At 31.1% G+C, this 15184-nt stretch overlaps 1 protein-coding gene across 1 annotated transcript; it reads right to left on the bottom strand.

Moving 5' to 3' along the window:
- Window positions 1-1405: 1405 nt before the first annotated feature.
- Window positions 1406-14960, bottom strand: LOC140440708 (1,5-anhydro-D-fructose reductase-like). Its single transcript, XM_072531070.1, has 6 exons — window positions 14802-14960; window positions 10542-10730; window positions 9761-9928; window positions 4034-4281; window positions 3654-3917; window positions 1406-1544 (listed from the first exon to the last, which is right to left on the bottom strand). Exons 1-6 carry the CDS (start codon window positions 14943-14945, stop codon window positions 1514-1516), a joined length of 1044 nt encoding a protein of 347 aa, XP_072387171.1. The 5' UTR covers window positions 14946-14960; the 3' UTR covers window positions 1406-1513.
- Window positions 14961-15184: the final 224 nt, after the last annotated feature.

The following is a 15184-nucleotide window of genomic DNA, read 5'->3' as shown; positions in this document are numbered from 1 at the left end:
TACGGCTATGGTCTGAAGCACATCTAAGGCATCTCCTCGAAGAGCGATAGTCAGGTTTACCGCCTTTTCTTTTTCAGACCATCCATTTGCTCTTGCGGCTGATTCGAACTGTTTCATGTAGTTGTTCCATGACGATTTTCCATCGAAAGTTGGGACTTTCACATGGACAGAACCTTCACTTCCTTCAAATTTCGGCCGTGTTTCCAACTTACATTTCGTCTCTTCTTCTTTTGTCTCCACTGTAATTGGATTGTTTCCTCTCTCTGCTGTCCCTGTTTCCTCCATCTTCCTTTCCATCTCTTTAATCTTTTCTTCGAAGGCCAACATATCGGCAGCAACTTGGTTTTTTAACGAAGACACTCTATCGTCAAGAGCAGATATCTCTGAAGTGACTTTAGAGATGTTAGCAGAAACTTTGCTTTCCAGAGAAGAAATTTCGTTAGAAACTTTGCTTTCTAAAGAAGCGATGTCGCCGGATACTTTGTTCTCCAATGATGCGATGTCGCCGGAAACTTTGGCTACATCAGAAGAAACTTTCGAAATATCGTCAGAAACTTTGTTCTCTAATGATGCGATGTCACCAGAAACTTTGGCTACATCAGAAGATACCTTCGAAATATCGTCAGAAACTTTGTTCTCTAATTTCGAAATCGACGAGATAACAGCATCTTCAAATATATAAGTCTCTGGATCTAGTCCTTCTTCTAGCAAAGCGTTCTTTAGTCGTTGGACTAACTCAGCCTTTTTTCCGGTAGAAGCTAATTCTCTGTCTTCGAGATGTCTTCTTAAATTAGTCACTGTCAGCTCATAAATCGTCGTCATTTTCACAATTTATAAATATTCACTTGTATTATTATTATAAGTCTAATTTATGTTCGATCCCACTTCTGCCACCATTTGTTGTGAATTTATTAAAAGGTTCAATATTTATAACACTTACGGATTTAATTTATTTCTTTATTTATATTAACTTATCTGACAATAATTTATATATATCCGTACGTAACAAATTCGCGAGCGCGTCTTCGGAATTAACTGTCCCTCCATAACCAAAATTCCTCCATAAATATAAAGTCCTGTTATTCGAGAATGAAAACAGTTGTTTCTCGAAACACATCGAACATAGACCGCTGTTTTGCTGAAAGGCCTTCTAGACAGAGCGGCGAATTGTTCTCAGAACCGGTATGGTTAAATCGGCTTGTCTCCAGAAGGTTCGAATTGATGTTTTTATTACAAAGGGGGACCCATCGTGTGTCAGGTAGGCATTACCTAGAAAATACGTGAATGAATGAAAATATTAGTAATAAATATATTTACGGTTTTGGGTCAGAATTTATCGTAACAGAGTATTCCCCATATAGGATCAGCATGGTATAGGAAGGAGTTTGTGTATACCAGTAAAACATAGTGTTCTAAAAACTTTATTTAAAATTAAAATTTGCTATAAAAAAATTTTATCGATAAAATATTAGACAATAAAGTGAATGGTTATTTCAAAATTATTAAAAACTCGTTAAAAGGGATATTCAGCATTTTCTTTTATTCTGAAACAATAAACACATTCAAATTAAAAATTTTATATACAATTTCATAACTAACAAATATTTTGCACATTCAAGTAAACTGATTCTCATGCTGAATTGGCATCAAGAAGACATTAAAAGAGTGAAATAAAGGGCAAACTACAGAGGATATTAAAGAAGAACATTTTAAATAATTTATGACCAAAGCCTCCCTTAGAACCTTTCCTAGAATCCTAAATATGTTGTTAAATTCAAATGTTGAGAGCGCGTATACCGCGATATAAGTTTGTAGGTTTTTTCCTTAATATAACAAAAGGTAACAAAATTTTTAAACAAAACATACCTAGAAACTGAAGAGAAAGAAAATGTGTTAAAATAGAAAGATTAACAATATAAATTAATATTTTTTTCCTCTTCAACTTCTTCGTCTTCACTAAAAGCCTCTATCTTTTGTGTCTAAACAACTCTCGACTGTTGACTCCCGATAGCAACATACTAGCTGCGTCTGGATGTTTTCACAGCTTACTCTTTCATAGTGGTATTAGTGGTTCCAAAAAAATATCGCGAATCTCTCTTTTGACTGTTAACCTGCGTGGCAACGAGACAACTTTCACCTCCCTGACTGTGGTAACCGTACCGAAAAGACGCTTTAAGGTCGATTCTCACTATACGTTCCGTTTACTTTCCATACCCGTTCCGTATACCTCCCATTATTTTAACTACAATTCTCAGTAGACGTCGCGTTTACTTACAATAAGTCTGGTTTTTCTCAATGAAATTTAAATTAGAGTGGAAACAACTTCCACGTTCAGTTGTGTAGACCAAAATTACTTTTTCTGAGTCATCCAGTATCACAGTTGCTAAGATTTTGCATTATACACATAAACAAACAAATAATTTAAAATTTACTTACCTGTGGCATCGAGTTCCTTGACAATAGCTGACCAAATATTGTCTTTAAATGAATTATCGCTATATTTTTTATTTGCAAAATTATATAAGGCATTATTTTGCCTGACAAGTTCTATGAATTTTTCGTCATTCATATTTATCTTAACAACTTAGACTGAACCGCGATGTAATAATATTCGCACTATCCATTTCATACCCGACACGTCGCAGCTTGTCGCAGAAAAAATACGTGGCCGGTAATCTTGAACGCGAGGCTTCGGGAATGGTAGGTAAACGAAACGGAAAGTGGGCATATACTATATGATTTGTGTTTAATAATATTTTATGTAAATCGAAAGCCACGGATATGGAAAGTAAACGGAACGTATAGTGAGAATCGACCTTTACTCTTCGCTTGCGCGTGTGTGTCAAAAACACCTGTTTTTGACGCAAATACTGCGAATTCTCTTGGCTTTTGAATCGTATAGACCACAGGAGTATGTATGGTTTGTGGTATAGACAACAGACGCAAATCTTAGTGTTAGTACCGCGAGAGACGTGTATAAAAATCACTTTTATAAGACTTTTTATAAACCTGATTTGGCTATTATTTGTATAACCCTTTATTACCTCTCTTAATTATTTTGAGTCAGACCTATCTAATACAGTTTTTGTACTACACGACTTTTTGCACACAGCCAATTTAGATAATACGAAAAGTATTCGAGTAAAACTAGTCTTATCCAATTTCGGGATTTATCCGTAACAAAGGTATAAACAAAAAAGAGGTTTGAAATAAAAGTGTGAAGCAGGTTCGGGGTAATAAATTAGAGAGATTTACGAAGTAAAAAACCTAACTTACATTTAAATATTTTACGAAAAACTGGACCATTTTTGCGCTAAAAATATATTTACAAAGAAATATAATCAAGGGAATTATAGTACAGATACGTACTCGTACTAAAAATAACGAATATGTTAGTCGAGAAAAAAATATATATACACAACAGTATTGAGAAAGAAATATGTTTTGTCTATATATTCCAAGGCTGTAACAAGGAGAATATATTATGAAACTTTTACATCTCCTTTAGGAATAATGACTATTGCTGATGCTGGGAAATAATTAAGGATTTATAGTGTTTAAGTTTTTAATTAAAAAGTTTTAAAAAAAGTCATTAATACCTTAATAAATAAAAACACACAACCAAAACATGTATTCTCAAATAAAGTACTTACTGAGGAAAGAAAATGGCCAAATCCACAATTCTTCCATCTTCTCCTTTATCGAGTTGCTCAAGCATGTCCATATCACGACTATCGAGTTTAAAATCAAATACTTGAAAGTTTTCTTTTATTCTATTTGGATTCGAACTTTTCGGTATAACGCACACATCTTTTTGAATTAAAAACCTAAGAAGGATTTGAGCAGGTGTTTTTTTATGTTTTTCTGCGATTTTTCTCACTATTGCATCATTCAGAAGATGTGGTTGTTTAATAGCTCTAAAAATTGTAGATTATTATAAGATTAAGAAATAATTAATACATAATATAATAATATATATATTTTTACTACTTATCTATTAATAATCAGTGAGTTTTCATTCAACCTTACTTACTTCTTTAAGTTTTCATCTAAAAACTGCCCTAAATTTGGAGTCCCCAAGGGAGCATAGGCTATTACAACAATATTATTATCTTTACAAAAACTAACATGATCCTGATTTTGAAAGTATACGTGCATTTCCACTTGTGAACACACTGGTTTTATTGTGGCAATTTTCATGATCTTTTTTATCTGCGAAATATTGAAGTTCGAAATTCCTATGAATTTTGTTCGCCCTGCTTCAACTTGTTCTTCCATTTTCTAAAAAATTATGATTCAGTAAAAATTTTAGAAAATATTAACAAAATAAATATTAATAAAAATTTTAATAAAATTGATAAAATAATAATAATAATAATAATAGTAAATATAAGGAAATCTAAGAGTTGCTAACTACACTAAATTCTGCTACAAACTAGGTTGGTTTAAAAAAATTGATCTTACAGAAATCCAATACTCGGTAAACCTAGTTTTTAATTTTGACCTAAGATCCCAGTGCAAGATCACTACGTTCATAACGTATTCTTAATATTGTTCTGAAGCTATTTTCTTGTGGCATTTTAAATTAATTACTATTTAAATGGGAATAAGCCACAATTAAAGATTAAAATACGTTTATGGACGTTTCAATTTCCACTTTGGAAATCGTTCTCCAAATACAAACATTAGTAAATTAAACAAATTTTGTTTTTTTGTTACTAAGTGAAAAATTCATCTAATAATTTAATTTTATCTGACTCATCTATATTGACAATTCAGACATACATTATACATTTTAAAGTAGACGACTTTAAAATGATATTGCCAATATTGTTGAGTTGCGTTCCTGGGACGACTTTACTTATAAGGTAGTTCATTCGATTACATGAAATCAACTTTAACTTGAGAATATCTGTCAGAAAAGATCATAATATGTAATTCGTCTTTAAAAAGACAAATACATGCCATGATGACAGTACAATTCTCCTGTTAGTGATTCCGTAGTAAATTATGAGGGAAAAGCCAGGAAAAAAACCTCACAATACTATCCCGACATGGTAAGTATTTGATCGTGCATTTAGTTTACCTTCAATAAACATCAAATTCCGATTTTATATGTTTGTTCTCTTTTAATATGGGTAACCAGATCCTACTACATTCTGCCGAGGAATTCGCGACACAATTGGTCTCATTTAGCATAATTAGAGCAGCTTCTTTGATTTTTCTCTTTTTATCATCCGTTTCTTTTAGGACTATATTTGAATCATTCTATGGAACCCTATGTTCATTATCCCATGCGTGTTTACATATTTGAGATCTATCAAATTCTCTATTTTTAATATAGGATTGATGTTCACTTATTCTAACATTTAATGGCCTTGATGTTTCACTTAAATAAAACTGATCGCATTCACAAGGTATTTTATAAATGCAATTCCTTGTCCTTTCTTGTTTATTGTTAGGTTTGGTTTTGGACAAAATAGATCTCAACGTGTTTGTTGTTTTGAATGTTGTTGAAATGTTGAATTTATTTCTTATCCTCTTAAGCTTTTCCGATAATCCTTTTATGTATGGTATTGTTATTTTCCTCGTATTATTCCTTGTATATGCTGTAGGATCTCGTTCTAAGTTGTTTTGTTCTATTCGATCGATTGTTGAAAATTCCTTATTTATAAACGATAAATATATATATATATATATATATATATATATATATATATATATATAAATACGAGGAAAATAACAATACCATACATAAAAGGATTATCGGAAAAGCTTAAGAGGATAGGAAATAAATTCAACATTTCAACAACATTCAAAACAACAAACACGTTGAGATCTATTTTGTCCAAAACCAAACCTAACAATAAACAAGAAAGGACAAGGAATTGCATTTATAAAATACCTTGTGAATGCGATCAGTTTTATTTAAATGAAACATCAAGGCCATTAAATGTTAGAATAAGTGAACATCAATCCTATATCAAAAATAGAGAATTTGATAGATCTCAAATATGTAAACACGCATGGGATAATGAACATAGGGTTCAATGAAATGATTCAAATATAGTCCTAAAAGAAACGGATGGTAAAAAGAGAAAAATCAAAGAAACGGCTCTAATTATGCTAAATGAGACCAATTGTGTCGCGAATTCCTTGGCAGAATGTAGTAGGATCTGGTTACCCATATTGAAAGAGGAAGTTATTAAAAGGAAAATGCCAGTATTGGTAAGTCAGTAACATATAGAGAATGCATCATTTATGTTTTTTAAATAACAAACATATAAAATCGGAATTTGATGTTTATTGAAGGTAAACTAAATGCACGATCAAATACTTACCATGTCGGGATAGTATTGTGAGGTTTTTTTCCTGGTTTTTCCCTCATAATTTACTATGGAATCACTAACAGGAGAATTTTACTGTCATCGTGGCATGTATTTGTCTTTTTAAAGACGAATTACATGTTATGATCCTTTCTGACGGATATTCTCAAGTTAAAGTTGATTTCATGTAATCGAATGAACTATCTTATAAGTAAAGTCGTCCCAGGAATGCAACTCAACAATATTGGCAATATCATTTTAAAGTCGTCTACTTTAAAATGTATAAGGTATGTCTGAATTGACAATATAGATGAGTCAGATAAAATTAAATTATTAGAAGAATTTTTCACTAAGTAACAAAAAACAAAATTTGTTTAATTTACTAATGTTTGTATTTTGAGAACGATTACCGAAGTGGAAATTGAAACGTCAATAAACGTATTTTAATCTTTAATTGTGGCTTATTCCCATTTAAATAGTAATTCGTTCATAACGTAGTTACTAAAACACATTTTTACATACATTTAAAATTAGGAGAATACATTGATAATAGGTTGCCAGTCAAAAAGTGGCAGCAAATAATTTTAATTCAATTTCTTCTTCTTAACGTGCCCCATCCCTAACGACATTGGCGATCATCATAGCCCATTTGACTCTACCTGCAGCCGTTCTGAAAAGTTCTATTGACGTTTTCCCACTCCATTGTCTCTTCAGATTCTTCAGCCAGGACGTGCGTCTTCTCCCCGGTCTTCTTTTGCCTTCCACCTTCCCTTGTATGACCAGTCGCATCAATTTGTATTTCTAGTTTCTTTGTATGTGACCAAAATTGCTCATTTTTCTTTTCTTTAGAGTGTTGAGTATTTCTTTATCTTTTTTCATTCTTCGTAGCGTTTCTGCATTTGTTATGTGTTATGTCCAAGATATTTTCTACATTCTTCAATAACACTACATTTCAAAGTTAATGAGTTTTTTCTCTGACGTCTCGGTAATTGTCCAGGCCTCAACTCCATATAACAGAACAGAGAACACGTAGCATCTCAATACTCTAGTTCTAAGTTCGATGTTGAGTTTTCCATTGCATAATATTGCTTTCATCTTATTAAAGCACTTTAATTCAAATCATGGTAATGGATTTTTGAACAAAAATTTTATTTCGTTTATTAATTTTTCAAATAAAATATGCTGCTCAGGACGCGTATTTTCTTTAAAAAATAAATGAACGAAGCGAAAAATTTTTTGAACAAAAATTTTATTTCGTTCATTTATTTTTTAAATATAATACGCTGCTCAGGACGCATATGCATGTTTTTTATATGAAATTAAGCTATTTTGAGAAAAGTCTGTCTGAGAGAAAATGGTCGCAAATGAGGATTGCCAGCTGTTAAAAACGCGGGGTAATAAAGATAAAGTAAAATAGAGTTAACGCGCAACGACACTGGTTTGATAAGTGATAATATGTATATTATTAACATTATCTATCGACGCATGCTTTAAAAACTAATACACCTGACACTGGACATGTCAAACCAGCTTTGCTCGCTAGCTCCTTTATACTTTGTCTTTGATAATTCGTGTTTTTGCCAGCTGGCAACTCTAATTTGCGGCCATTTTTTCTCAGGCAACCTTATATCATCATCTTATATTTTTTTTTATCCCGGTTTTTTTATAGCGTTCTTCGCCTTCCGGTTCCCAGTTTCCAGCTACGTCGGTCATTCCATTCGCCAGGGTGAAGGTTTCTTTCCGACATTGCCTTCTGAATGCCGCCCAGCCAGGATTGTTTTGGCCTTCCTCTCTTCCTTCTTTCCCTTGGCGTCCATTTTAAAATTTGGTTTGGCAGCCTGTCGTCGTCCATTCTTTTCACATGACCATACCAGATGAGTTGTCTTCTTTGAATTTCGTCAATGATGGTTGACTTGACTCCCATTATATTTCTGATATGGTCATTTTGTATTCTGTCAAGCCTTGATTTTCTAGCTGATCTTCTCCAGAAGTCCATTTTCAATGCAAGTAGGCGTCGCTCAAGGGATTTAGTAAGTTGCCATGTTTCGCACCCATAGAGCACTATACTTTTAAAGATGGAGTTAAAGAGGAGATGCTTTCTTTGCTTTGATAGTTCTTTTGACCATAGCATCGGGTTTAGGCATCCTATCACCCTTTTTCCTTTCACTATTCTTTGCTCTATCTCTTTTTCGGTGCGCCCACTCTTGTTGATTGTTGTTCTGAAATATATATATTCCTCACAGTTCTTGATTGTTTCATGTTCGTTGACCATTAGATCTTCTACTTCATTCCCGATGCATAAGTATTGCGTTTTGTTTCTATTTACAGAGAGACCCCATTCTTCATATGTTTTAAACAACCGTCTCGTCATGAATTCTAAATCTTATAATAAAAGCTTTAATTTAATAAAAAAAAAACATGCATATACGTCATGAGTAGCGTATACCATTATTTAAAAAATAAATTAACTCAATTTGTATTAAAAATTATTTACCATTAATTGAATTAAAACTATTTGCGGACCCTTTTTGACTGACACCCTGTTATCAATGTATTCTTCTATTCTTAAAAGTAGGTAGAAATGTGAATTCGATTAACTACGTTATGAATGTAGGGTGCTTGCAGTAGGATCTCGTAGTATAAACAATGTATAAATTGAGTTATTTTATAAATATTATTCAAGCTATTTTCTTGTGGCATCTTAATACAACTTAGGTGGAGCTCGAATTGAAAATAAATACAATCTTCTACTTTTATTTTCATCAACTAGCCTATATTTGTCCATTGCTGAACGTAGGCCTTGCGTAAAACTTTTCATCTATTTCTATCTTGAGCTTCTTGCATCCAATTTTTGGTTATTCGCTTTACATCATCCGTTCATCTAGTTGGTGGTCGTCCTCTGTTTCAATATACCTCTTGTCTTGGTCGTCATTCCAGAATCTTTCTGGTCCATCTATCATCCCTCAATCTGGCAACATGTCCGGCCCAAGCCCATTTAGCCATGGCTATTTTTTCAACTGCATCCGTGACTCCTGTTCTTATTTCTAGTTTTGGTACTTTATCTCTAATGGTAATACCTAACATTGATATTTCCATAGCGTGTTGTATAACTCTTATTTTATTTATTGTTCCTTTTGTCAGAGTTAGCGTTTGCGCACCATATGCAAGGACCGGTAAAACACATTAATTAAAAAATCTCTCTTTTTAAACAAACTGGAATAAAAATGTTGTTCAATCTACCAAAGGCAGCCCAAGAGAGCGATCCTTCTTTGTATTACAGTTGTCTGATTATCTCGGCCTAAGCGAATCTTATATCCTAGCCAGTAATACAATTATTTCATGAATTTACAATAAAAGGAATTTATTAGAAGTAATTGTTTTTATCAGATTCCTTAATTTAGCATATTTAAATATTAAATTATGTACATACTAACCTTCCATAATGATATATGATCGGTTTCAACAGCTTCAGGAGTAAATTTATCAATGCCTTCATATTTAAATGCTACAGGAAAATGAATAAGATACAAGTCCACGTAATCAAGTTGAAGATTTTCTAAAGACTTTTTCAAAAACGTTTCGACAGCTTCAGCGTGCGCCCCCTAAAATTATGTTAAGATTGATGAATAATTAGATATGTTTATTACCAAGAAACGAATTAAAGGCGCCTTAAAACATTTGATTTTCATTAAACATCGTTTTTTTACCAGCCAACACAGTTGGGGAGTCTCTTCATACCAACCCTCATATTGTTCTCGGAAAGTTAATTCTTTAATCATCGACAATATGTCGTTTAATTTCATACTTTTAAGTATGTAATATTTAATTTAAATCCACCCTCTGCTTGGTGATGAGGTTATATAGAAAGTACTCCAAAGTTCACTAAAGATGGTCTGATAAGACTGAAAACGTTCATTCTGGACAAATTCAACAATTGTAATCCATTTGGATTTTTTAATTTAATGTTTTTGTATTAAATATAAACCAATTAGGTACAACAGAAGTTTTTACTTCAATGTAAAGTTTTGTAATATAATTGAAGTTGCAGATCGGGTTTAAATTTAAACTACGTTTACAAAATACAAAATACAAAAAAAAAATACGCAATACAAAAAATGCAGCAAAAATTTCTATTTTAAATTATAGAACCAAAAATTATATTATATCTTAATGTCCCTAAATGAACTTTATGAGATAAGTTATTATTTATCCTACCTGAAATGGTAACTTTGTTGTAACAAATATTTCTTCCCTTTTTATTCTTCCTGAAGATAACCATTTATTAAGAACCTTACCAACACTCTTTTCGGTATTGTACCAATATGCTGTATCGAAATGGCGATAGCCCACCTCTAAAGCAGCATCGACAGCTTTTTGAACTACTTCTTCGTTTTCATGGTAATTCTAAAACAGTAATTATTATTTAAAAAGATATTCAAAAAGAAGAAAGATGAATGTAAAATAAACATGCAGAAAACAAAAGAGATCAAATAAGTGTCAAATATTGAACACGAAGCAATGAATTGCAATAAAAATTATTATATGTTTTGTTTTATTTTGAACTTCAGACAAAAAATTCTAAAAACGGTTTCCGGATTGGAAATTTAAACGTCAAAATAAAACAAAAATGTTTCAAAAACATAATGAGGAAATATTTATGTAAACCAAAAGAAATCATCACCATATCATCAATAATAATTCATAGCAACCGATCAGCCGCGTGAGTAATACGCGCCGCATAAATAGAAAATGGATTAGGACTACGGAATCATCGAGCAAAAAGACAAAAGAGGGAATCTAATCGTTATGAAAAGGAGACCAAAAAAGTGGCCTCTGATGGCGGACATATCCGGAAATGCGAATGCGCCAAATTTAAATTTCATGACACTTCACAATAATCAAACAGTGGTGTAGGGGTTCTAATTTATCTATTTATTTGTTATATTAGATAATATTAATATTACATAATATTAATACATAATACACTTAAAATACTTTTTTTTAAACTAGGACACAATAAAGTTTTAATTAAATAATAACAATAATAGTCTAAAATGTGAAGCAATTGTTAAAAAACTTCAATAGAAAATACAAATAATCTTTCATGTGACAGTTGGGACAAACAATAACATCAGAAATGACATAACCTAACTAAATTTGATTTCTTAAACAAGGAAAGAGTCTGTCTTTCCTTGTTTAATGTGGCCTCTCAAGATCGCACTTCCTGTCTAATAATATTTTTGCCCCCACTACCTTTACATTCCCTCTTTTGTCTTTTTGCTCGATGTACGGAATACACAATTTTATTTATTTATTTATGCCTCAACCTCATAGGGTCATTGGCATTGTACTATTTAAAGTTTTACAATTTATTTAGTAGTACATTTATGGAATATAAGTATGATGTCAAATTTTTCATATCATTTCCTTCACTTAATATTGCCTGTAAGTTATCTTTTAATAATTATCAAATACATTCAATTCAATTCAATAGAGTAAGAATACAAATTATCCAGAGTGTAATAGGAAATTTTCAAAGCTTTCAATAAATCTTCTATATAATGTATGGAATATTGATTTTAGCTTCTGACAATTTCGTGATACTTCTTGGATATGTTTTTCTAGGTAGGTACCTACCAGGTAGGAATAAATAATTCTGTATTCCTGATAAGAAGTTTAAATGGAGATAATAGAAATGGGTTCTTACAAGGAGATTCTGATTATAAAGTAAAGCCATTTTAAAAGAAGTCCACTAAACAATCCAATTTCTATAATGAATTTCATATTAGAACCAGATATGCAACATAACTTTTTATGTATGGAAGAGAAGGTCTAGGAACTATTTCACACAGTGGAAGTGGTTCTAAGATTGAAAAAATTCAACCGTTCTAATCTACAGCAACATTATACGAGTATAACTTAGCGAGAGATCAAAATTAAGACAATTTTGTAGATGAATTGCTAAAAGAAGACATTACTGAACTTTTTGAAGCTGGGGATGTTTGAGCTAACCTTATTTAATATTTTAGTGTTATGAAAAAACCTAAGAAGAATCATTAAACATGTATTATGTTTTATTCGTTATTAAATTTTTCTTTACATAATTTAATTTATTCCAGCCACCACTAATTGTATAATCTAAAGAAATATTAAAACCTTATTGTGATTTCTTTGACAATTAATTAAACATTTGTGTGTTCCGAAATAAAAATTTACATTTATCTTACAGATAAGTAACCGCAACATAATTTGACCTGAAAAGACGGGTACATTTTATTTTATAAACAAATGTCTATTCTTCACATAACTAGATATCTGTCAGACCCAGACAAAATTTATGTAGAGGTGAAAATATCGGTCCTTTCATGCAAGAAGTTTATTATTTAAAAAAATTAATCTTTAATTTTTTTGAAAATTTTGTTGATCCAAAAAAATTGGCTGCAAATTTGGTGATCGGTAAACAATATAATACAAAACTCGAGCTTTGCCAACAAATAAATTGTCAAACTAGAATTACGCTGGTTTTATACGTAGGTCGATTTGATAAGATGACTTTACACAAAAAGTTCAGCGACTCTCCAAAAATGTCTTATTTGTTATGAAAGTTGTACAACAGATTAAAATATTATTTTGTTGTCGTCCTAACCTTAAAGAGAAGAAAGACAGTGAGTATAGCAATTGATTAGATATTGAAATTGAAGTCAGTCGCTACGGGCCAAATCTTGTGAATACGGTGGATATTCTATTAGTTCGAACTTTAATTTATGAATTTTAGCCATTGTCAAAATGCTCATATGACAGGGTGCATTTTCTTGATGAAATAGGATTTTTTCTGCGGCAAAACGGATCTTTTTTCACGAATTTTTTCCATGAGCTGATCTAAAAGGTTACAATAGTATTCATAATTTACTACTTTACAAGTTTGCAAGGAATCCACAAACAAAATTCCTTTCACATCCCAAAAAAATTATGCTAATATCTTCTTGGCTGTGATTGCCTTTGCATATTTTTTTAAAAACATTATATACAGAACTGACATACATAATGTCAATACAAAATACAAAAATACAATTACAGCTCCGCCACATCGTACAGAACAATTCAAAAATTCATTTACATATCAAATATCAAAAGTATATAATGGATTAGCTAAAGAATTAAAATTAAAATCGATTATATCTTTTAAGAAATCTCTTAAATCGAAATTTCTGAGTAACACATGTGCAACTATTTGTAATATTAGTAACACATGATGACCTGTTATGAAGTATGTATAAACTTTGTGATAGTTTTTGGATAATATTTAAATGCTAAATGTTTCTATTTGTTATGGTTTTTAATCGATTGTTACAAAACATGCAAAAAAATATATTATATTTTTTCTCTCTTGCTTAAGATGAAAAGCAGACGTACTGATTTCTTGAAATCAGCACCAACTGATCTTCGGTATTTTTTCTTTCTTATTGTATTTTATGCATATACAATTTATATATTTTGTGTATTGTATGAATTTGAAGGAAAAATAAAGACCTTTATTATTAATATTATTATAATAAATTGCATAAAACAGAAAGAAATAGAAAGAAAAGAGTAACCATCAAAGCTGTTCAAAAATGTTTCTATCTTGCTCTCTAGTAAGACAAGTATTGAGGTTGGCAGTGAATAAAAATAAGATAGCTGTGATGGTAACCAACGAACTGAAAAACCATAGTACATGAAGAAGAGAAGAATAGATGCTGTTTTGGTCTATCAAAATAACTAAAATCAAGGGGTATTTCGAGAAGTATAAAAACTAAAATTTAGAAAACTCTGATAAGACTAGTTTTAACATATGGTTCAGAAACGTAGGTACTTATTCAAACATAGAAGAAATATCATAAAAACAAATAAAATCAAGCGATTAAGATAATTGGGGCATGTCTTAAGGATGAAAGATTAAGACTGGATCCTAAAATCGATGTTAAAATACCATTAGGACAGAGACAACGCTGGAAAACAAAAAAAAATACTTACTGGATGGTGTGGAAGCAGATCTACAGGTACCGAAAAAATAAGAACCTGGGAAAGAGTGGCCCTGAATACGAAAAGCTGAAAGGATCTTTTAAGGAAAGGTAAGGCTCATCAAGGACCTTAGAGCTGTAAAACAGAAAATGAATGATGAAACTGGGAAAAATATATAGGTACGTAAAAACAAGGAAAACTCTAAATCTTTGTGAAAGTTAAGATTAAATAAACATATTTAGCGACCAGTTGTCTTTAGGCTCAAAAATTTTTTTAAATTAACAAAAAACAATTACTTATAGAAATATTGCAGAAAATATAGAATTTTTAACAAATTCCAAGTTAATTTTTGAGAATAATGTCATTTTTTCAATTACAATTACCTACATATATATTTAACCTGCGGTATACCTATAAATAGCCTTAATAATATCCCTAGTTTATTTATACATCATTAATAATATAATATCTTACAGTTCCAAGTCCAATAGTTGGGATTTTAAATCCTTCTTCCAGGACACGAAATTTTTCTGAATTAGCCATAATTGAAGATGCGAGCAGAAAAACTAAAAAGACTTGCTTGCTAGTGTACTCGAATAATATGTACTTAAAACACATTTTAACTATAAATAATGAATTACAGTTTTTTAAATTCACATAAAACAACAAGAAATTGGTTTTTGGCAGTTTCAGGTTTTTGTTCAGAAACTCATAGTCGTACCTAAAGGGACAAATCGATAACAGATATTATAAGATATTATAATTTGTATTTATTATGTTGTTCATTCATTTCCTTTGCCCTTTCTTCTCCTTCTTCTTTTAATATGATTGAGACTAGTTTATTCTATTATATTCAT

Source organism: Diabrotica undecimpunctata, chromosome 5, assembly GCF_040954645.1.
Source record: "Diabrotica undecimpunctata isolate CICGRU chromosome 5, icDiaUnde3, whole genome shotgun sequence".
In the NCBI taxonomy this organism is placed as follows: Eukaryota; Metazoa; Arthropoda; class Insecta; order Coleoptera; family Chrysomelidae; genus Diabrotica; species Diabrotica undecimpunctata.
Note: the sequence above shows the minus strand (reverse complement) of the source record. Positions and strands in the feature narration are given on the sequence as shown.

What these genes read in the sequence shown, in the direction of transcription:
- LOC140440708 (XM_072531070.1), bottom strand. Translation starts at nt 14,945, where the DNA reads ATGTGTTTTAAGTACATATTATTCGAGTACACTAGCAAGCAAGTCTTT. An exon ending in CAACAAAGTTACCATTTCAG is followed by an intron (nt 9,929 to 10,541) that starts GTAGGATAAATA and finishes ACATAATTTTAG; the next exon opens with GGGGCGCACGCTGAAGCTGT. An exon ending in TTGGCCATTTTCTTTCCTCA is followed by an intron (nt 1,545 to 3,653) that starts GTAAGTACTTTA and finishes TTATTGTTTCAG; the next exon opens with AATAAAAGAAAATGCTGAAT.